The following is a 24,539-nucleotide window of genomic DNA, read 5'->3' on the forward strand; positions in this document are numbered from 1 at the left end:
TACATTACTGATCAATGACTGGATGCTATGGACTAATCTCCAAATCTCCTGATTTTTTTACAACAGTTTGATTAAAACTGTAAAAAGTGGTTAAAAATTCTATGTGGCTTTACGAGGGGCTATTTTTGTGTGCGTAGGGATATTAGAGAAAGAAAACTGTTCGTCACACAACATTCCAGAGGCTTCTCATTTCCAGCTTTTGTTTCTCTCTACTTCCCTTTTGCAGAGGCTACACTGTTAGGAGAGGGTGCTTTCCTTACATCTGATGAGCACAACCTCCTGGCATTTAGAACAAAGTTGATAAACAATTAAGATTGTTTATATTAAGGCTGAGAATAAGGATATTATTTGTTAACATATACAGTACCATCAACCAACTGCAAGCATAAACAAAGTTTATTCATAATGCTTTCACTCTTGTCTTTCACTACAGCTTATTCTGACTGGCAGTGGTGCATTTCCTTCATGTCTAATTCATGTGAATTATCAGCATTGAACTTTGGGCAATTCAAATTTGTCAGACTTTGATCTATGATTTACCTGTGGAGTTCATTCTCCATAGAATATGCATTGCACAACCAACAAATTGAGAGAATGCGATTCGTTCAATAATAATTGGGTATTGCAATTACAGTGCCTTGCAAAAGTATTCATCCGCCTTGGAGTTTTTCCTATTTTATTGCATTACAACTGGTAATTTAAATAGATTTCTATTTGGATTTCATGTGATGGACATACACAAAATAGTCCAAATTGGTAAAGTGAAATGAAAAAAAACAACTTGTTTCAAAACAATTCTAAAAAAAATAGAAACAGAAAAGTGGTGCGTGCATATGTATTCACCCCCTTTACTATGAAGCCCCTAAATAAGGTCTGGTGCAACCAATTACCCTCAGAAGTCATATAATTAGTTAAATAAAGTTCACCTGTGTGCAATCTAAGTGTCACATGATCTGTCACGTGATCTCAGTATATATACACCCGTTCTGAAAGGCCCCAGAGTCTGCAACACCACTAAGCAAGGGGCACCACCAAGCAAGCGGCACCATGAAGACCAAGGAGCTCTCCAAACAGGTCAGGGACAAAGTTGTGGAGAAGTACGGATCAGGGTTGGGTTATAAAAAAATATCAGAAACTTTGAACATCCCACAGAGCACCATTAAATTCATTATAAAAGAAATGGAAAGATTGTGGCACCACAATAAACCTACCAAGAGAAGGCCGCCCACCAAAACTCACAGACCAATCAAAGAGGGCATTAATCAGAGAGGCAACAAAGAGACCAAAGATAACCCTGAAGGAGCTGCAAAGCTCCACAGCGGAGATTGGAGTATCTGTCCATAGGACCACTTTAAGCCATACACTCCACAGAGCTGGGCTTTACAGAAGAGTGGCCAGAAGAAAAACATAACTTAAAGAAAAAAATAAGCAAACACGTTGGTGTTCACCAAAAGGCATGTGGGAGACTCTCCAAACATATGGAAGAAGGTACTCTGGTCAGATGAGACTAAAATTGAGCTTTTTGGCCATCAAGGAAAATGCTATGTCTGGAGCAAACCCAACACCTCTCATCACCCCGAGAACACCATCCCCACAGTGAAGCATGGCGGTGGCAGCATCATTCTGTGGGGATTTTTTCCATTGGCAGGGACTGGGAAACTGGTCAGAATTGAAAGATGACGCTAAATACAGGGAAATTCCTGAGGGAAACCTGAGATTTGAGACTGGGATTTGAGACTGGGACGGAGGTTCACCTTCCAGCAGGAAAATGACCCTAAGCATACTGTTAAAGCAACATTTGAGTGGTTTAAGGGGAAACATTTAAATGTCTTGGAATGGCCTAGTCAAAGCCCAGACCTCAATCCAATTGAGAATCTGATTGCTATACACCAGCGGAACCCATCCAACTTGAAGGAGCTGGAGCAGTTTTGCCTTGAAGAATGGGCAAAAATCCCAGTGGCTAAATGTGCCAAGCATATAGATACATACCCCAAGAGACTTGCAGCTGTAATTGTTGCAAAAGGTGGCTCTACAAGGTATTGACTTTGGGGGGGTGAATAGTTATGCACGCTTAAGTTTTCATTTTTTTTGTCTTATTTGTTTCACAATAAAAAATATTTAGCATCTTCAAAGTGGTAAGCATGTTGTGTAAATCAAATTATACAAATAAAATCAATTTTAATTCCAGGTTGTAATGCAACAAAATAGGAAAAATGCCAAGGGGGGTGAATACTTTTGCAACCCACTGTAAATTAGCTTTCAACCTGATGAAAGCAGCATGTTAAATGATCATGTTTGCTAGACATGGGGATAGCTTGATTAGAAGACTGTTGAGTGGAGGCAAATAACACTGCTAATTGACATCTTCTACATCATAAGTGACATGTAGCCTACAATCAGGTATATTTTGGTGCCCAAATTTGGCTCTATCCTCTAACACAGTAGAGTAATTGGTGATGGGAGATGATTACATTGTGTATATAGCAGCAAATGTGGTTTGTTTCCTTTTACTATAGGACTGTGCATTCATTGATGAGCTAGAAGTTCATGGATGCAAACCTGTCTGTACTGTAGGAGCTAACCAAACACAACGAGTCTCTCTGGATTATAGTAGTCATATTAACTTGGTTGACCATTATAGAGTCTAGAGTCCATAAACCACAGGGACATCTATTGATTACCTTCGTAGAGCTGGGCATATTGCGGAAATCCAGCAGCCCGCAGCCAATTACAAGCTTCTTTAGCCTCCAGTTCTGAAAAAGAAAAAAGGAAAACGCATAAAGATACACAGACACATGTATTGTACTACAGTTACCACCTAAGTAAGTCTTCTAAATGAAAATGTAGGTGGTTGCTATGGTTTGACTTGTTACATAAAGCCAAAGGTTCCGCAATAGTTTCACTATACATATTCCTACAACCAGATTCGGAGAGCCTGATAGAAGGCAATGATGATGGCCAAATGAAAGACCCCAAATGCATAGAGGCAAAGCAGAGGCTTATCTATCAAGTTGGTTTATCACTTTATTTGGCTTTACAACTTTCCACACTTTAACAATACTGTCACTACTGGTGCATGACATTGGCATGACACTGGCAAAAATTCATAGAAACTAAACACGTCTGTAAGACCTCATCTGGGTGGGATATGTGGATGCACTGACATTACTGCCTCCGGTAGATTGTCAATGTGGCCTTTTAGCAATATGGTTGGTTCATATAACCACCTGGCAACATACGAGGTAAATAGAACATATTTATGAGGTCTGAACACTAAATTCTAATATGTGAAGAACATATCCTCGGAAGGTTACAAATGAAGCCCATCATGAAATTCAACCCATGCTTTGAAAATTCTGAAAATGGTTAAGATCCTGCTTAGTAAATATTTAACTCGTAGCCTACAACGTTGGATTTTTAATGGAGAGACAATTGATAGTTTATCTAAAAGGTAATGAATGGACATACAATAACCAGTGAGCCTTTCACACAAAGACCTCTTGCATCAGTTTACTGTACTATAGACTACTGTATGTTTGACTCACGTCTAAATTGTCCCTCTCTTTTCCTCTCCGGGAGACTCCACCTCCTTATGACATTCCTTAACTCCCATACACCCAGAGCTCCGACTGGATATCATAACTGAGGCCTGTGTTCTCAAGCACTGTGCTATCCACCAGGGAAAGCCTGAAACTCCAGCAGTAAAAGAGAATTTGTGAAATAGGTCTTCGCAACACCAATTTTCAGAAGGTATAGAGCAGTATCTGAACAATTGCCAAATTACCAGTCTACTCAGTTATTCAGAACATCCCAATTGATATCAAAGGAACATGAACTAAATCTGTGTGGCCTATATCATTATTGAGATGATGAGTATAATTGTAAGGAACCTCTCGTTAATTCATGAGTTCCAAGCTGAAAGACCTGTAGACTGAGCTGTGCGGGTCCCCGGGGAAGCCATGCTTCCTTCCCATGCAGATATCCCCTCCCTAACTGCCCTACCCTACAGCAAACTGGCTCCAGGAAAAGGCCAGTTGTAGCCTATATGCAGACTCGTTGGGATTACTCATTGAATACATACTCAAACAGTACAAGCCACCCACTGAAACTAAAATAGCTACATGACATACACTTCTACCATTGAGACTTGGTTAGCCTCATGCCTTCTTAGTTCATGGGTTTCTATTACGTATTTAAGCCAAACCAGCAGAATCCTCTCTGCTTTGAGGTCAGTAAGCAACATGATTCATTTCCAACAGGAAAGTCAAAACCTAAGACACCCAAGAAGAAAAACAAAGGGACTACTACAGTGACTGACGTTTAGAGGAATCTCCCATTGGTACTGTATGTCAGAAAGCTCCTTCACTGCAAAAATAGTATAATATTCCATACCCTTCCTCTCATCTCTAAAGATCGACTGTCCCTTCCCTGTAATCAGTCAGAGAAGCAGCTGGAAAGCTGTTGAAACTTCAAACAGATTTGCCTTGAGGAAAGTGCAGCATCCTGACCAGCGCTACCATCTGGTTTTCCTTCTCTACGGTTTTCATTTGAGCCGCCTGCCAATTGGAGTCTAGCCCTTCCCTCATGCTTAGGCTTGAAGCCGCCCACTGAACATTGACACCATCAGATACCTGAACAGCTGAGACTTGGGGAGTATTAACAAGTCGTCATTCAGAGCTCCTTACAAGGGAACACTGATCATGTTCTCCTCTGACTTCTGCACTTCACTGCCGCCATCAACAAGCTTAATTAAGTATATAATATGGATGCCATACTGAATTTCTACAAGTGATGATTGAATTCCTTAAATTCCTAGCAGATGTTTACAAAAAAATAAGGGGATTTGCTGCATTCGTGTAAATCATATTACAGACACTTCAACAGCAGTCTTTTCATTTATCAGCACTTTGAAAGTTGTACAGAGGTGAAGCAAAGCATTTTTATGAGACTTGTTGCTATGCTTGATTAGACTGTGAGTTTTGACCAGTCACGTTCTATAGATTTGATGACTGTTGTGTCTGAATGTAAATGTGGCTGTCTCTTCATAGGTTGGGGGTGAACAGAAGGGAGGACTATCATTCCGGGGGTGAGAGGTGAGCAGGAGGGCTGCCTGTCTATCTTTCTCCTGCCTGCCTGTCAAGTTGACTTGAAGGTTAGACGGGAAGACCTGGTTCTCTATGAGGGAGCAGAGTGCTGCCTTTTTATCAAGAGTGAAGTGAAGGTTAACCACAGAGCGAGCTGTTGTTTCCCTGTCTGGGTGTGAGGTGAGCAAAGGGGCAGAACGGTCGGTGCCTATCTCTGGGTTGGGTTGGGGGAGAGAGTACTGATCAGGAGAGGTGTCTGTCTCTGGTGGTGGAGGTGTTGCTTCTGTTTAAACTCCTCATCTGAGGAGAAGATGGTTTGACACCACGGAGAAGAGAGAGAGCCATGCGGGGCAGACTGGGTTAGGGTGGATGGGAGGCTAATGGCCGACAGGAAATCCCCAGCACTGGGAGGGAGTGTTGACACAAAGGGAGACGTTTATACCACAGTGTCCTAAGGGGCTCTGCATATTTTATAATATAGTGTGTTCTCTGTGCTGCTGAGGGCATCAATTACTATATAACCAATCGTTTATGTGCTATCTAATGATCATGTTCTTCTCTGACTGCTGTACTTCTCAGGGGAATTTCGGAGGACTATTAAAACCAGAAAATAAATTAGGCAACATTGTGATTGGCCTAGAAAGCCTTGCTGTGGTACGAGGTCCACATTCTTCAATGTATTACCTAAAAATCTACAAATAGAAGAATGAAATGCATGTGCCTTTTTTCATACCATTTATATTTGATACAATTTTATACCTTAAAAAAAATATCTTTCGATTTCAAACAACTTTTATTATTCACTGAATTAATGCAAATGTTATTGTCAGTACTTGACCATAAACACAAGAAAAACATAGTGGTCCAAAGATAGAGATGGGATATTCTCTCAGTGACCACAAATCCCTGAATTCCCATTTCTCTTTCAAAACTGAATAATTGGTATTGTTCGCAGGAGATGTAAGGCTGCCATTGTTTCATGCCCAACTTTTCAATGGACGGCTAAGCTACCACAATGCAAGCCATTGATCACCAAGGGTCCAAAGCCCACACGATCAACAAGTCTTACTGTACATTTCCATTTGATTAAAATTCCAGCAGGATTGAGCATGTGTGGTGACATCAGGAGTTCAAAGGTCTCATTCTCTCGACACAGTAGATGGCTTTAACATTATGGTTAGGCATATAACATTATAATATATAATTAGCATAATGTTCAAATCTGCTTAATTGTTCACTACAATGGGCTTTAAACATCAATCAGAATGTATTTAGAAGTAGATACAGCTGTACAATGACCCTAAAAAGACCATTTCTTTAGAAGACAGAACGTGATGTTTTTCAAAGCACATCATAATGCTTTCTAAATCATACCTTTCATTCTATGTTTTTAATTCTTAAATCAGTAAAATCTTAATAGATCTTTCTGAACTTTTTTTAATAAGAAGAAATCAATCATCTGCCCTAAATTGTCCCTCTCTTTTTCTCTCCATGGTTCTCCATAATATACTGACATGTAAATAAACTAACTAAAAATAAGATCATATTTTCAGAAAGGATAAGTCTCATACTCACCATTTTTTCCGAGCAGTTGCTGAAACTTAGTCCGACCACTCATTAACAAATAAAAAGGGCATTGAAGCCCAAAACACTCAACAGTAGCCTGGTGGTGGAGGTCAAAACTTTACAGATTCCATAAATGATTGAGAGTTAGTTACACAAATCCAAGAAGAACAGTTTCAAGCAGGCAAAAGAAACCAAGCAAGGGAACTGAAGCCAGGGATTCCAGTTATCACTACTTTTCTATTTGCGAACAACTGTACCAGCCTAACAGAACCTGCCCTTCATGACCCCATTCATGCTGAAAACCATCTGGTTCCTCTTGAACAACTGTCCCACCTCAGACACCCCACCCCCCTCCAGGAAGGCCATACCATTTGAGCTAGTGAGGGGGTGAATTACAGGCTTTCGCAAACTCTAACACAGCCTTAAAAACCACAACTTTAATACAGAAAGATGATTCAATTTCTTCCTTTCAAACTATAACTAATTGCACAATTATAATATGTTTTATTCCTTTTACTTAACTATCCTAAATTTAGGCCCACAACTGTTTCCCTGTCTGTCCTTTCAGAGCTTCAGTAAATAACTTTCTTGTTTAACTTCTAAAATCTATGACACCTCTGAAATAGTTATTTATTTCAACTATTTAAACATATCTCTGAAGCTGTCACAAATGTTATCAAACCAAGGGGTAGAACGGTCGGTGCCTATCTCTGTTCACACAGCAGACTTGTTGAAACAAGCCAACAAGCCAGATCTGAGGAGAGGAAACAATATACAGTGCCTTCAGAAAACATTCCTACCCCTTGATTTATTCTACATTTTGTTGTGTTACAGCTTGAATTCAAAATGGATTAAATATTTTTTTCTCACCAATCTACACACAATACCCCATAATGACGAAGTGAAAACAAGTTTAGACATTTTTGCTCATTTATTGAAAATGAAACACAGAAATATCTCATTTACATAATAACTATTCACACCCCTGAGTCAATACTTTGTAGAAGCATCTAAGAACTTTCTACACCTGGATTGTGCAACATTTGCCCATTATTTTATTTTTTTAATTTCAAAATTCTTCAAGCTCTATCAAATTGGTTGTTGATCATTGCTAGACAACCATTTTTAGGGTGTGCCATAGTATATTTAAGTCAAAACTGTAACTCGGACACTGAGGAACATTCACTGTATTCTTGGTAAGCAACTCCAGTGTAGATTTGGCCTTGTGATTTAGGTTATTGTCAAGCTGAAAGGTGAATTTATCTCCCAGTGTCTGGTGGAAAGCATGTGCTTAGATCCACTCTGTACTTTTTTCCCCTCAAATACTCCCCAGTCCTCAACGATTATAAGCATACCCATAACATGATGCAGCCACCACTATGCTTGAAAATATGGAGTGTGGTACTCAGTAATGTGTTGTATTGGATTTGCCCCACATTCTTTTGCAGTATTTAAAAAAAGTAACCTTTATTTAACTAGGCAAGTCAGTTAAGAACAAATTCTTATTTACAATGACGGCCTACACCGGCCAAACCCAGACGACGCTGGGCCAATTGTGCGCCGCCCTATGAGACTCCCAATCACGGCCGGTTGTGATACAGCCTGAATTCAAACCAGGGTGTCTGTAGTGACGCCTCAAGCACTGAGATGCAGTGCCTTAGACTGCTGCGCCACTCGGGAGCCACTCAGGAGTATTACTTTAGTGCCCTGTGGCAAACAGCATGTACGTTTTGGAATATTTGTATTCTGTACAGGCTTCCTTCTTAACACTGTCAATTAGGTTAGTATTGTGGAGTAACTTCAATGTTGTTCATCCATCCTCAGTTTTCTCCCATCACAGCCATTAGTATGTGTGGTGTACAGAGATTAGGTAGTCATTCAAAAATCATGTTAAACACTATTATTGCACACAGAGTCCATAAAACTTACTATGTGATCTGTTAAGTACATTTTTACTGCTGAACATATTTAGGCTTGCGATAACAATGGTGTTGAATACTTGCTGACCCAAGACATTTCAGTTTTTCATTTCTTATTAATTTGTAAAATACCAAAAAACATAATTCCACTTTGACATTATGGGGTATTGTGTGTAGGCCAGAGACCAAAAAAAATCAAAATTGTATCCATTTTAAATTCAAGCTATAAGACAACAAAATGTGGAAAAATTCAAGAGGTGTGGATACTTTCTGAAGGCACTGTACATCCCTGTCATGTACGACTAGGAAAACATCTGGAAATCACAAAAACCAAGACCAAGACAAAATTGTGCTTTCAGCACTTGTATCATCACGTTACTGGCTCAAATAGCCGACCAATCAGCCTGTTACCAACCCTTAGTAAACTTTTGGGAAAAATTGTGTTTGACCAGATACAATGCTATTTCACAGTAAACAAATTGACAACAGAATTTCGGCGTGCTTATAGGGAACGACACACAACAAGCATAGCACTTACACAAATGACTGATGATTGGCTGAGAGAAATGATGATGATACAATTATTGTGGGGGCTGTCTTGTTAGACTTCAGTGCAGCTTTTGACATAATCGATCATAGTCTGCTGCTGGAAAAATGTATGTGTTATGGCTTTACAACCCTTGCTATAATGTGGATAAAGAGTTACAGGGGGGTGTTCTTTAATGGAAGCCTCTCAAATACAATCCAGTTAGAGTCACTGCCATCAGACACACATAACTGCACCACATATCACACTTTCACAAAATGTTTGAAGACATGGCTAAAGGTCAATCAGATTTGTGAACATGGTCCCTAGCTGTGTGTTGCCGCTTTCCATGTTGTCTGTTGTCTGTAGCTTGTGAGGTGTGGAAACACTTTGTTATTTTTATGAATTTTGTCTTGCTGCTTTTTGTTTTAAGTTGCTCTGTCTGTATGCTACGTCTTGCTTGTCCTATGTTGCTCTGTCTGTATGCTATGTCTTGCTTGTCCTATGTTGCTATGTCTTGCTTGTTCTATGTTGCTATTGTCTATATTGTAATTGTTTTTAATAACCTGCCCAGGGACTGCGGTTGAAAATTAGCCGGCTGGCTAAAACCGGCACATTTACTGAAACGTTGATTAATGTGCACTGTCCCTGTAAAAATAAAAAATAAACTCATAAACTCAACTCAGTCAGGAATTCCCCAGGGCAGCTGTTTAGGCCCCTTGCTTTTTTCAATTTTTACTAACGACATGCCACTGACTTCGAATAAAGCCAGAGTGTCTATGTATGCGGATGACTCAACGCTATACATGTCAGCTACTACAGGGACTAAAATGACTGCAACACTCAACAAAGAGCTGCAATTAGTTTCAGAGTGGGTGACAAGGAATGTTAGCCCTAAATTGTTCTAATATTAAAAGCATTGTATTTGGAACAAAACACTCACTAAACCCTGAACCTCAATTAAATCTTGTAGTAAATTCAAGTTTATAATTTTAAAAGGCTAATTGATCATTAGGAAACAATTTTACAAGAGTTCCAAAGAAAAAGTCATATCTCAGACTGGAACAATAAAAATAAAAGATTAAGATGGTCAAAAGAACACAGACACTGGACAGAGGAACTTTTGCAGGTACTATTTAATGAAGCTGCCAGTTGAGGACTTGTGAAGCATTTGTTTCTTAAACTAAACACTCTAATGTACTTGTCCTCTTGCTCAGTTGTGCACCGGGGCCTCCCACTACCGGGGCCTCCCACTGTTTTGGTTAGAGCCACTTTGCGCTGTTCTGTGAAGGGAGTAGTACACACCATTGTATGAGATCTTCAGTTTCTTGGCAATTTCTCGCATGGAATAACCTTAATTTCTCAAAACAAGAATAGACTGACGAGTTTCAGAAGAAAGTGCTTTGTTTCTGGCCATTTTGAGCCTGTAATCGAACCCACAAATGCTGATGCTCCAGATACTCAACTAGTCTAAAGAAGGCCAGTTTTATTGCTTCTTTAATTAGAACAACAGTTTTCAGCTGTGTTAACATAATTGCAAAAGGGTTTTCTATTGATGAATTAGCCTTTTAAAGTGATGAACTTGGATTAGCTAACACAACATGCCATTGGAACACAGGAGTGATGGTTGCTGATAATGGGCCTCTGTATGCCTATGTAGATATTCCATAAAAAATCTGTCGTTTCCAGCTACAATAGTCATTTACAACATTAACATTGTCTGCACTGTATTTCTGATCAATTTGATGTTATTTTAATGGACAAAAATGTGCTTTTCTTTGAAAAACAAGTGACCGCAAACTTTTGAACAGTAGTGTACACAGAGAGCTGATATTAATATGTCAATCACTCCTGGCTGAAAGTGGAGGAGAGATTGCCTTCATCACTACTTTTAATTATGAGAGGTATTGACATGTTAAATGCACCAAACTGTCTGTCTAAACTACTGGCACACAGCTCGGACACCCATGCATACCCCACAAGACATGCCACAAGAGGTCTCTTCACAGTCCAGAGTCCAGAACAGACTATGGGAGACACACAGTACTACACAGAGCCATGACTACAGGGAACTCAATTACACATCAAGTAACTGACGCGAACAGTAAAATTTGATTGAAAAAACAGAATAAAAAACACCTTATGGAACAGCGGGGACTGTGAAGCAACACAAATATCGGCACAGGCACACACACACACACACACACACACACACACACACACACACACACACACACACACACACACACACACACACATAAGCACTATACATACACATGGATTTAGTACTGTAGATATGTGGTAGTGGTGGAGTAGGGGCCTGAGGGCACACAGTGTGTTGTGAAATCTGTGAATGTATTGTAATGTTTTACAATTGTATAAACTGCCTTAATTTAGCTGGACCCCAGAAAGAGTATCTGCTGCTTTGGCAGCAGCTAATGGGGATCCATAATAAATGCAAATACAAATACAAATACTTGGCATCACTCTTGGGGGTGTTTGTGTGGTGTTTGTGTGGTTAAATGACATACTGAAATACTGTCTGTAGTCTTCTTCACATCTTTTTCCTTCTACTTGATTTGTCCCTGTCTGTACAGTATCTTTGCCATTTGAGAGGTCAAGCTCAAGGCCAGCGGACCTAGCTGTTATCGTATTGTAGAGCAACACCAGTTTAACCTTCAACCTTCCACATAAAGCTTTGCAATAGCACACTATATGATGGCATACTCTTCATAACAGTTTCCAGATAAGCTAAATCTACCAGAGGAAAGGCCATTAGGGCCTGATATTCATGATCAGATCAAAGTTCAGAAGCAGTTTGGAACTTTCTCTCTTTTCATTTTCCATTTCTATGACTAATCCATGACAGACATTTCCTTGCATACCGGCAGATGGGTTCAGAGGGAGATATGGCCTTCTGGGAAACTACAGTGAATATGTAACACAGACAGCAAAAGGAAAAGGTGTGGTACAGAAGAGCTGACCTCTCAGGAAATGAGTTGTTAGAGGAGGCTGGCAGACTAGAACATGTCATAATGCCACAATCTTCCTAAACACCGGTCTGCTTCTCTAATCTTTTTCTTTGCGTAATTAAACCTTACTTTAGAAAATTGTTCTAAAAAAATTGTATATACCCTGCTGTAATATCCCAGCACACAAACATTCAATATGGACAAACACTCACATTTCTCACATGGGTCATGAACCTGCACATGCTCCTCAAATTTCTATTTTGGAATAGAATGAGTAACTACAAATCAATCATAAATCAATCAAAAAGAACAGACACTGTTTATATCTATTCCTCTACCAGGATGACATGTGCCCAATAACTCACACCATTGTCATTCCTCAGAGTGGGTAGTCCATGTGATGCTGTGTGCCCACCTAGTGCTTAACTTGGGTAAGAGCTCACCGGAGCTGAGTACCAGCACCTCAAATCTTCTACTGCTTGAGTTCCTGCACCTCTTATAGAATATCTGCTCAAAAGTATTGTGGAACTCCTGCACCTAAATAATAAACAGTACCAGCATCCAAAATAAGTACCGTCTCCTATTTCTGTCAAAGTCAAGCACTGGTGCCCAACACATGGCTGCGCTCAATGCCACACAACTTTTCATCACCTGAAGAAATTATATATAATATGTCAGATATTCTTGTTTCATCTCAACAGGATTTTTCCTTTTTACTGAGTGTATCACCTGCCCTAACTCCTGAATCATGCCACCTCTTACTATAGTATAGGACAATTTGTGCAATGCCTGGTAGGGTGGAACATGCTTTGTCTGTGATATTATAGAGGAGAAACACTTTCACAAGAGGGATATGGAATAGAGACAATGATCAACAACATTTCCACATGATTGCAATCACCTGTGCAACTTTCAGAGAAAGAGCATTCCCATAAATAAGAGGTTTACATTATAATGTTCACTGAACAGAGCCCTTGCAATTACAGCTAGGTAGGCCTGCTTTGCAGTACATTTACATTCTGACATCAAGTCCTATGCATGAGACTAGGACATAATCCACCCATATAGCTTTTTCCATAAAACATTGAATATCGTAGTATTGCTACTTTCAGGTCATTGAAGTATTATTTAAAGGAGACAATTCTAATCTCATCTAGATCTATGCTTTTTTTTAAATCTCTAAAATCTTTTATAGTAGAAAAAGCACCACCCTCAGACCTTCACCATGTTATTAATGGCACTGGGCTGTCTCTAGGGAAACCATGGCCTTTAAACCTGAGCCTGTGATTGGAGAGCAGCTGTTGCTTTATTAAGCCTATCATATATCTTCTATGGAACTGATTTCAAATGGGCTCAAAGGAAAAGGTTGAGAGGAAATGACAAATATAATGAAAAAATGTGAAACAAAAGGGCGTGCTCATCTTGTTGCATTTCACAGTATGAGAAGCATGTCTTTCTGTTTATTAGCAAATACATACATGACAACACAGCAAGCTCATGAGAGACAGTTGTGTTGTGAATGCTGCATTATGACTGGGTGCCCTGGGTAGCTTCCTATTTGGAGGCTGTCGATCAAAGGTGAGCCTTCTTTAGACAGAGCTAAAGCTATTACAGGATCATCTGGATGCATCCATAGCCTACCTAAACTTATTTTAATATAGCCTTTAGCTCTGTCTTCAACAGCACTCTATTGTAGGCGACAATACCATAGCTTAAATTGATGTGCAATCCTTTCCCAGTAACTAAACTAAAATGAATAGGTTGATCAGGATTTGCAGCCATTAATTGAGTGGAAAGTGTAGCTGTGAATATAGCCTGGCAGTAAAAAATGTCATAATTGATGTTTTGCGGTGGTTGCCTATTTAATAGATTAAGCAATTACAGACTTAGGCATAGCCTACTTTTACAATTTACCTGCAACATGTTGGTGGTCTAAATTCCTTTGCAATAAAGCACTCGTTTTATGTGTGCAGTCTTGAGTTTGAAAAGTTGGGGACTTTGATTTAAAACCATTACAAGTTTCACTATCCATTCTCAGCAGCAACCCTTGTCCGTTGTAACATTCTTTTGACTTTTGAAACTTCATGACCTAGAGCCTTTTCCAGATGTAGTCTGTGAAGTAATTTGTAGTTATGTCCTGTATTCAATGAAGATATACTGAATTCATCTCTCAGACTTTCCCGCTGCAATAAAGCTCACTCTAAAATGTAAATGTGCACCTTCCAAGAAAGGAATGGCACACGATGCATAGACTACTACAGAACTCTTTGGTGTGGTGTGGGATATTAAGTTCATGGCTATAATTGTCCTTCAAATCCTGATGCATAGCGGATTTAAAATAGCAGTGTAGACTTCTACTTTGAAGACGTACAACAGGGTTTTAGACATTTTTGCAGATTAAAAATGAATTTTCATTAAAAATGAAAAACAGAAATACCTTGTTTACACAAGTATTCAGACCCTTTGTTATGAGACTCGAAATTGAACTCCGGTGCATTCTGTTTCCATTAATCATCCTTGAGATGTTTCTACAACTTGATTGGAGTCCACCTGTGGTAAATTCAATTGATTGGACATGATTTGGAAAAGCACACACCTGTCTATATAAGGTCCCACAGTTGACAGTGCATGTCAGAGTGAAAACCAAGCCATGAGATCGAAGGAATTGTCCATAGAGCTCCGAGACATGATTGTGTCGAGGCACAGATCTGGGGTAGGGTACAAAAAAATATGTGCAGCATTGAAGGTCCCCAAGAACATAGTGGCCTCCATCATTCTTACATGGAAGAAGTTTGGAACCACCTAAATCGTACAAACTCAAAAAGAGCAATCGGGGGAGAAAGGCCTTGGTCAGGGAGGTGAACAAGAACACAATGGTCACTCTGACAGAGCACCAGAGTTCATCTGAGGAGTTGGGAGAACATTCCAGAAGAACAACCATCTCTGCAGCACTACATCAATCAAGCCTTTATGGTAGAGTGGCCAGACGGAAGCCACTCCTCAGTAAAAGGCACATGACAGGCCGCTTGGAGTTTGCCAAAAGGCACCTAAAGGACTCTCAGACCATGAGAAACAAGATTCCTAGTCTGATGAAACAAAGATTGAACTCTTTGGCCTGAATACCAACTGTCACGTCTGGTGGAAACCTGGCACCATTCTTACGGTGGAGGCAGCATCATGCTGTGGGGATGACTTTCAGTGGCAGGGATGGGGAGACTAGTCAGAATGGAAGCAAAGATGAATGGAGCAAAGAACAGAGAGATAATTGATGAAAACCTCAGCACTCAGGACCTCAGACTGGGGTGAAGGTTCACCTTCCAACAGGACTACGACCCTAAGCACACAGCCAAGGCAACGCAGGAGAGGCTTCGGGACAAGTCTCTGAATGTCCTTGAGTGGCCGAGCCAAAGCCCGGACTTGAACCTAATCGGACATCTCTGGAGAGACCTGAAAATAGCTGTGAATTGATGCTCCCCATTCAAAATGACATAGCTTGAGAGGCTCTACAGAGAGGACTGGGAGAAATTCCGCAAATACAGGTGTGCCAAGCTTGTAGCATCATACCCAACAAGACTCAAGGCTGTAATCGCTGCCAACGGTGCTTCAACAAAGTACTGAGTCTGAATACCTATGTAAATGTGATATTTCAGTTTTACATTTTTTATACATTTCCAAATATTTCTAAAAACCCGTTTTTGCTTTGTCATTATATGATATTGTGTGTGGATTGTTGAGGGGAAAAAAGCTATTTAATCAATTTTAGAATATGAGGAATTTACCACAGGTGGACTCCAATCAAGTTGTAGAAACATCTCAAGGATGATTAATGGAAACAGGATGCACCTGAGATCAATTTCGAATCTCATAGCAAAGGGTCTGAAAACTTATGTAAATAAGGTATTTATGTTTTCATTTTTAAAACATTTGCAAACATTTCTAAAAACCTGTTTTCACTTTGTCATTATGGTGTACTGTGTGTAGATTGCTGAGGATTTTTCTTTATTTAATCCGTTTTAGAATAAAGCTGTAATGTAACAAAATGTGGAAAAAGTCAAGGGGTCTGAATACTTTCCGGTCAAATGTACTGCAGCACCAGCTGCGCCACCAGAGACTCTGGGTTCGCGCCCAGGCTCTGTCGTAACCGGCCGCGACCGGGAGGTCCGTGGGGCGACCCACAGTTGGCCTAGCATTGTCCGGGTTAGGTAGGGTTTGGCCGGTAGGGAAATCCTTGTCTCATCGCGCACCAGCAACTCCTGTGGCGGGCCGGGCGCAGTGCGCGCTAACCAAGGTTGCCAGATGCACGGTGTTTCCTCTGACACATTGGTGCGACTGGCTTCCGGGTTGGAGGGCACTGTGTTAAGAAGCAGTGCGGCTTGGTTGGGTTGTGTATCAGAGGACGCATGACTTTCAACCTTCGTCTCTCCCGAGCCCGTATGGGAGTTGTAGCGAGGAGACAAGATATTAGCCACTAAACAATTGGATACCATGAAATTGGGGAGAAAAAGGGGTAAAAAAAATAATAAAATGTACCAGTCAAAAGTTTGGACACACCTACTCATTCAAGGGTTTTTCTTTATTTTTACAATTTTATTCATTGTAGAATAATAGTGAAGACATCAAAACTATGAAATAACACATCTGGAATCATGTAGTAACCAAAAAAGTGTTAAACAAGTCAAAATGTATGTAATATTTTAGATGCTTCAAAGTCGCGACCCTTTGCCTTGATGACAGCTTTGCACACTCTTGGCATTCTATCAACCAGCTTCATGAGGTAGTCACCTGGAATGCATTTCAATTAACAGGTGTGCCTTGTTAAAAGTTAAATTGTGGAATTTCTTTCCTTCTTAATGCGTTTGAGCCAACCAGTTGTGTTGTGACAAGGTAGGGGGGTATACAAAAGATTTGGTTAAAGATCAAATCCATATTGTAGCAAGAACAGCTCAAATAAGCAAAGAGAAATTACAGTCCATCATTACTTTAAGACAGTCAATACGGAAAATTTCAAGAACTTGAACGTTTTTCAAGTGCAGTCGCAAAAACCATTAACGCTATGATGAAACTGGCTCTCATGAGGACCACCTGTCACGCCCTGGTCTTAGTATTCTGTGTTTTCTTTATTATGTTGGTTAGGCCAGGGTGTGACATGGGTGATTTATGTGTCTCGTCTTGTCTAGGGGTTTATTAGATTTATGGGGTTGTGTTCAGTGTAGCTGGTCTAGGTAAGTTTATGGTTGCCTAGAGTGGTTCTCAATCAGAGGCAGGTGTTTATTGTTGTCTCTGATTGGGAACCATATTTAGGCAGCCATATTCTTTGGGTATTTTGTGGTTGGTTGTTCCTGTCTCTGTGTTTTGCACCAGTTAGGACTGTTTCGGTTTTTCCACGTTTTCTTATTTTGTATAGTGTTCACGTTTTCATCTTTCATTAAAGATGTTTATAAATAACCACGCTGCATTTTGGTCCTCCTCTCCTTCCCAGGAAGAAAGCCGTTACACCACCACAGTAACGGAAGACCCAGAGTTACCTCTGCTGCAGAGGATAAGTTCATTAGAGTTAACTGCACCTCAGATTGCAGCCCAAATAAATGCTTCACAAGTAACAGACACATCTCAACATCAACTGTTCAGAGAAGACTGCGTGAATCAGGTCTTCATGGTCGAATTGCTGCGAAGAAACCACTACTAAAGGACACCAATAATAAGAAGAGACATTAGACCGGGTTGAAATCTGTCCTTTGGTCTGATGAGTCCAAACTTGAGATTTTGGGTTCCAACTACCCTGTCTTTGTGAGATGCAGAGTAGGTGAACGGATGATCTCCACATGTGTGGTTCCCAACGTGAAGCATGGAAGTGGAGGTTTGATGTTGCTTTGCTGGTGATACTGTCAGTGATTTATTTAGAATTCAATGCACACTTGACCAGCATGGCTACCACAGCATTCTGGAGCGATACGCCATCCCATCTAGTTTGTGCTTAGTGGGACTATCATTTGTTTTTAAACTGGACAATAAATCAACACACCTCCAGGCTGTGTAAGGACTATTTGACCAAGAAGGAGAGTGATTGAGTGATGCCTCAGATGACCTGGCCTCCACAATCACCCAACCTCAACCCAATTGAGATGGTTTGGGATGAGTTGGACTGCAGAGTGAAGGAAAAGCAGCCAACAAGTGCTCAGCATATGTGGAAACGTATAAAAGCATTCCAGGTGAAGCTGGTTGAGAGAATGCCAAGCGTTAACAAAGCTGTCATCAAGGCAAACGGTGGCTACTTTGAAGAATCTCAAGTATATAATATTTGTTTTGATGTCTTCACTATTATTCTACAGTGTTTAAAATAGTACAAATAAAGAAAAACCCTTGAATGAATAGGTGTGTCCAAACTTTTGACTAGTACTGTACATAATATTTTTGTTTTTTTGTTTAGCTTACAAATATAATTTAAATGTATGCATTAAGCTGTCTGTAATATAATACTTATGGCAAAAACAAATGTAGACAATTGTAAATGCATTTCTATAGCATCCAAACTATTTTTTACAATAGTGGGAGGAGTGCCAAGATGGAGGTGCGGGGACTTCAAAACAGCGTTCTCTGTCAGTCAAATTGTTTATATATAAATCATTGGCTACTACTTGCAATTTACTTAATACCAGGCTATGTTTTTTTTGAGAAGACCAGCTGATGGTTATACACTTCTAGATAGAGTAGACAATTTGATTAACCAACAATAACAAAAGAGATGCACATATTTTGCTCTCAACGCTTTGCTCTTAAATCAATTTTCTCTGAATGATAGTCAGTCTCTTATCCTTACCTGCTCTCTTGTAGCCCCATGATGAGGACATCACCTGAAAGAAGGAAAATAGAGCATGTCATGTCCATACTTGGAATGTTTCAGATGGAATGTTTTGCAGCATCAAGTGCACTGACTCTTTATTTATTTTCTAACATATGATATGTATTTGAAATGTGTTGTCAGTACATTGTTAGAAAACATTATTTAAGTTACAACTTTGTTATGTATGGATCATAGGCACAACATTCTTGAAGTCAAATTAGCTAAATTAAGTAAGACTTGAGAAATGTAGTAGACTGTGACATTTATTCAACAAAGAATCAACTATTCTGTGTAGTTCCAGCCGTATATTATGATCTTACATTTTCAATGATGTCAGAACTTTCTAAAAGGAGCACTATTGGCTCCAAGTGGACGCTTGAGAAAGGCTACATTTGAATCCCGTTGCTGCGGTAACTCTGGGATAACACCTCCTTGAGAGCATGCTCACTGAAAACAAGCCAGCCTTCACTCCATTCCTACACCCACTCCCAACTGCCTGGAATGTCCGTTACTTTGGGAGTCACATGCTGAACAGACCACTACTCTGAAACTGTAGCGAGTTATGAGAACTCTCCTATTTTAATGTTTCTTTCCGAACAATAGTATATAACTGCAACTATATACATATGTAGTTTATAATAAAATAAGTGAGGTGTTTCTTATTACAAGGAGTTAGAATGACTTCTTAAAAAGCAGAGGAACCCATTAAATACAAATTATATACTATTAATATGTGTCATTTAACAGACGCTTTTATCCAAAGGAACTTACAGGCTTGCGGGCATGAATTTCTACGTATGGATGGTCCTAGGAATCGAACCCACAATCTTGGCGTTGCAAGCTACCAACTGAGCCATACATGACCAAAACACAGTTGGAGTATGATAAATACTTAAATCTACATTTAAAAAAGGATTATCTTTATCACATTCATTCTTATCTTTACCGGTACACATTTCAAACAATATACCAAAATATTTAAAAGTTTTTAAAAGTTTGTTTACGTAAAAAAAAAAAATCTTACTTTTGCTCTTCCAAACAATGAGTACAAACAGCTGAAAAAGGCCATGTTCAGGTGTCCTGTGAAAGGTCCCAGGTCCTGTATCCGAGGTCACAGGGCGGCCAAAGGTGCTGGGTCCTGCATGGCTGTTCAGTATCCACCACAGCCCAGCGCTGTAGTTGGAGCTGGAGCTGGGAGGCAGGATGTTGAGAAGCAGGCTGAGGGAAGTGGGCAGGGCTTGGGACAGTAAATCACAGCAGTAGCACAAGCCTGATCCAAAGGATGCTTTATGCATACCAATGGCTGAAGCACTGGACTATGGAACTGGGGAAAAAAAAGGCCCCTCAAAAAACAGCATACAGTATAATGTAGCTCTGAAACCAATAGATGGCTGGATTCACTGCAGCTTAGGCGGGGCTCGGCATGCAGTATCTGTCTCTCTCTCTCTGTTGTTCAGGAGCGGAAGCATAGTGTATCAGAACTACTGAAGAGATTTCATGACAGTTGTAAGCAATTTAAGACCATAATCCTCCCAGCCCCCAGTAATGGAAAATAAATACATTTACGAATCTCAATGACGAGTGAACACATAAACAACTGTTGACTAATATAGAATGCGCTGAAGTCCCAATTTGCAAAGGCCACAGAATGTCCTCTGGAACCATGCTATACCCACGCACCGTGTGATGCGTTACAACAGAACAATGGCCAATATTGTTATATTTCTATGCCCCATCTCACATACAATACGGTGTGTTCAACTAACCAGGATAGCACACACATCTTGATTAATATTGTCATTCAGCCCTGTCATGATGAGAGCAAGCATGCCGATCAACATTGTGTCTTTGGCTTCCAAGTATCTGAATATTTTGTATTTTCATGGATTTCCAATATATTAAGTCAACAAAACTCAAAGACTGCATAATCTGGTGTTTTTATCCCCAACAATAACATAAATGTAGTTACAATGTTATAGAGTCCTCATAGAACCCTTGAATTGTATAGCACTATGTGACAACTGCTGAAGTAAGTGCTTAATAAAATAAATTTGATTGAATTTGAAACGACTGGTGATTTATGGCCTTCAATCAGATGTCTTTCACTCTTGACTAGATGCAGAATATAGAACACACATGTATTGTTTGTGGCACTATCGTAAATGCATAGAGAAGCAATCACCTGGCAGAATGACAAACATAATGCAGAATAAATGGCGAGCTGTCAACAATGACAATAATGGATTTTTTCTATATTGTGGGGATGGCAACAATATAATCATTGTCATCTATGCGAAAACACTTGACCTGGTGGGGATTGCATGCCAGTCATACTTAGAATTTTTCAGGACCTCTTGGAATTCATCACAGTGCCTTTTGGCAATGCATTTTTCTACACTACATGCATTCATTACATGTCTTTGTTTTCATTACACAAACAATGTGTATGTGTGTTGCTTGCTATAAGAGACAGGCCTAATACAAAAGCTCATTGGTAATTGAACAGACCTGTACCAGTAAATGCACACTCAGAAAAAGAACAGTGTTGCTTGTGGGACATTTCTAGAACACTGTTTGTTGAAGATGTTATAACAGATTCATAAAAAGTGATGTGATAGACAGCTACCATAGAAAAAGTGTCTGCTAGGCTGGCAGTTAAGCCTGACCTCTCAACTCAGGGGAAGTGGCAATGTTACCGGCTTTTTCTCCTCTACAAGAACATCAAACTGTTGCCTCCTGGGCCAAGATAGTTATTTTTTCCAAAGATGCCTCTAAAGCTTTGGTGGACTTAAATAATGGAGGTGAGATGGTAATAGAAAATAAATTAAGTTGCTATATCGTCTCTGTTCTGTTGGTAATGGTCTTCAGTCCCATCAAGGACTTAGAGGAGTTTCAGATAGGCCTAATAGAGGTTGGCTCTGGTATTTGTGGGAACTTCAATAATTTTGGAGAGAAAAACCCATCCAACTGAAGCATGTTCTGAGCTCTAGACTACACTGAGTGTCATTTTTATGTGAGGGTTCCATGTGGTCTCTATTAAATTGTAACCAATTGTATGTTATTGTTGGGGATGAAAAATAATGTATTATTTATATATTGTGGGGATGGCAAGAATATATGAATGGTCATCCACAGGAAAACAATTGACCTGGTGTGGACTACAGTGCCTTCAGAAAGTAGGCATTTGATTTATTCCACATTTTGTTGTGTTCCAGTCTGAATTCAAAATGTGTAAAAAAATGTAAAAAGCTCACCCATCTACACACAATAGCCCATAAAGACAAAGTGAAACAATATTTTTTGACAGTTTTGCAAAGGTATTGAAAATGAAATACAGAAATATCTCATTTAATATACATACAGTTGAAGTCGGAAGTTTACATACACGTAGGAGTCATTAAACTCGTTTTTCAACCACTCCACAAATTTCTTGTTAACAAACTAGAGTTTTGGCAAGTCGATAAGGACATCTACTTTCTGCATGACACAACTTTCTTGCCATCCCCACAATATATAAATAATACAATTTTTCCAACAATTGTTTACAGACAGATTATTCCACTTATAACAACTCACTGTATCACAATTCCAGTGGGCCAGAAGTTTACATACACTAAGTTTGTCAGGTGCGTGAATGAGGACCCAAAAGCGAATTAACAAACAGAGTTTCTTTAATGATGAACACACGTGGGCTCAGATGGACAGGTAGATTCCGACAGGACAGGACAAGGTTGCAGCAAACACGATGATAGTCTGGTTCAGGCATGAGACACACAAACAAGAATCCGACAAAGACAGGAGCAGAAACAGAGAGAGATATAGGGACCTAATCAGAGGGAAAAAGGGAACAGGTGGGAAAAGGGGTGAATGAGGTAGTCAGAGAAGACAAGGAACAGCTGGGGGAAAGAGGGACAGAAACGGTAACCTAGTACGACCAGCAGAGGGAGACAGGGTGAAAGGAAAGGACAGAAAGACACAACATGACAATACATGACAGTACCCCCCCACTCACCGAGCGCCTCCTGGCGCACTCGAGGAGGAAACCTGGCGGCAACGGAGGAAATCCTCGATCAGCGCACGGTCCAGCACGTCCCGAGAGGGAACCCAACTCCTCTCCTCAGGACCGTACCCCTCCCAAACTACGAGGTACTGGTGACCACGGCCCCGAGGACGCATGTCCAAAATCCTACGGACCCTGTAGATGGGTGCGCCCTCGACAAGGATGGGGGGGGGGGGGGGGGGGGAGACGAGCGGGGGCGCGAAGAACGGGCTTGATACAGGAGACATGGAAGACCGGGTGGACGCGACGAAGGTATCGCGGAAGAAGAAGTCGAACTGCGACAGGATTAATGACCCGAGAAATACGGAACGGACCAATGAACCGCGGGGTCAACTTGCGAGAAGCCGTCTTAAGGGGAAGGTTCTGAGTGGAGAGCCAAACTCTCTGACCGCGACAATATCTAGGACTCTTAGTTCTACGCTTATTAGCAGCCCTCACAGTCTGCGTCCTATAACGGCAAAGTGCAGACCTGACCCTCTTCCAGGTGCGCTCGCAACGTTGGACAAAAGCCTGAGCGGAGGGGACGCTGGACTCGGCGAACTGAGATGAGAACAGCGGAGGCTGGTACCCGAGGCTACTCTGAAAAGGAGATAGCCCGGTCGCAGACGAAGGAAGCGAGTTGTGGGCGTATTCTGCCCAGGGGAGCTGTTCTGACCAAGACGCAGGGTTGCGAAAAGAAAGACTGCGTAAGATGCGACCAATAGTCTGATTGGCCCGTTCTGCTTGACCGTTAGACTGGGGGTGAAAGCCGGAAGAGAGACTGACGGAAGCCCCAATCAAACGGCAAAACTCCCTCCAAAATTGAGACGTGAATTGCGGACCTCTGTCCGAAACGACGTCTGACGGAAGGCCATGAATTCTGAAAACATTCTCGATGATGATTTGTGCCGTCTCTTTAGCAGAAGGAAGCTTAGCAAGGGGAATGAAATGAGCCGCCTTAGAGAACCTATCGACAACCGTAAGAATAACAGTCTTCCCCGCTGACGAAGGCAGTCCGGTGACAAAATCTAAGGCGATGTGAGACCACGGTCGAGAGGGAATGGGAAGCGGCCTGAGACGGCCGGCAGGAGGGGAGTTACCGGACTTAGTCTGCGCGCAGACCGAACAAGCAGCCACGAAACGACGCGTGTCATGCTCCCGGGTGGGCCACCAAAAACGCTGGCGAATGGAAGCAAGCGTACCCCGAACGCCAGGGTGGCCGGCTAACTTGGCAGAGTGAGCCCACTGAAGAACGGCCAGACGAGTAGGAACGGGAACGAAAAGAAGGTTCCTAGGACAAGCGCGCGGCGACGGAGTGTGAGTGAGCGCTTGCTTTACCTGCCTCTCAATTCCCCAGACAGTCAACCCGACAACACGCCCCTCAGGGAGAATCCCCTCGGGGTCAGTGGAGGCTACTGAAGAACTGAAGAGACGAGATAAAGCATCAGGCTTGGTGTTCTTAGAGCCCGGACGATAAGAAATCACAAACTCGAAACGAGCGAAAAACAGCGCCCAACGCGCCTGACGCGCATTAAGTCGTTTGGCAGAACGGATGTACTCAAGGTTCCTATGGTCATTCCAAACGACAAAAG

The 24,539-nt window shown here is 40.9% G+C and overlaps 1 protein-coding gene across 3 annotated transcripts in view; it reads right to left on the bottom strand.

Moving 5' to 3' along the window:
• The window catches only part of stard8 (StAR related lipid transfer domain containing 8), a 41,699-nt gene extending 21,618 nt beyond the window's left edge, over positions 1-20,081 (bottom strand). Inside the window, exons 1-3 of one of the 3 annotated variants that reach the window (XM_021623206.3) lie at positions 19,933-20,081; positions 18,885-18,918; positions 2,682-2,753 (exon numbers count right to left, since the gene is read on the bottom strand). In XM_021623206.3, the coding sequence (XP_021478881.3) occupies positions 2,682-2,753; positions 18,885-18,918; positions 19,933-19,977 (151 nt within the window). In that variant the 5' untranslated portion in view covers positions 19,978-20,081. Of the gene's footprint in view, positions 1-2,681; positions 2,754-6,659; positions 7,017-18,884; positions 18,919-19,679; positions 19,757-19,932 lie in introns of those variants that run through there. The other 2 variants (XM_090192113.1, XM_021623207.3) reach the window with 2 other exon arrangements.
• Positions 20,082-24,539: the final 4,458 nt, after the last annotated feature.

Source organism: Oncorhynchus mykiss, chromosome 12 (genome assembly GCF_057628025.1).
Source record: "Oncorhynchus mykiss isolate SJ-2025 chromosome 12, ASM5762802v1, whole genome shotgun sequence".
NCBI classification, from domain to species: Eukaryota; Metazoa; Chordata; class Actinopteri; order Salmoniformes; family Salmonidae; genus Oncorhynchus; species Oncorhynchus mykiss.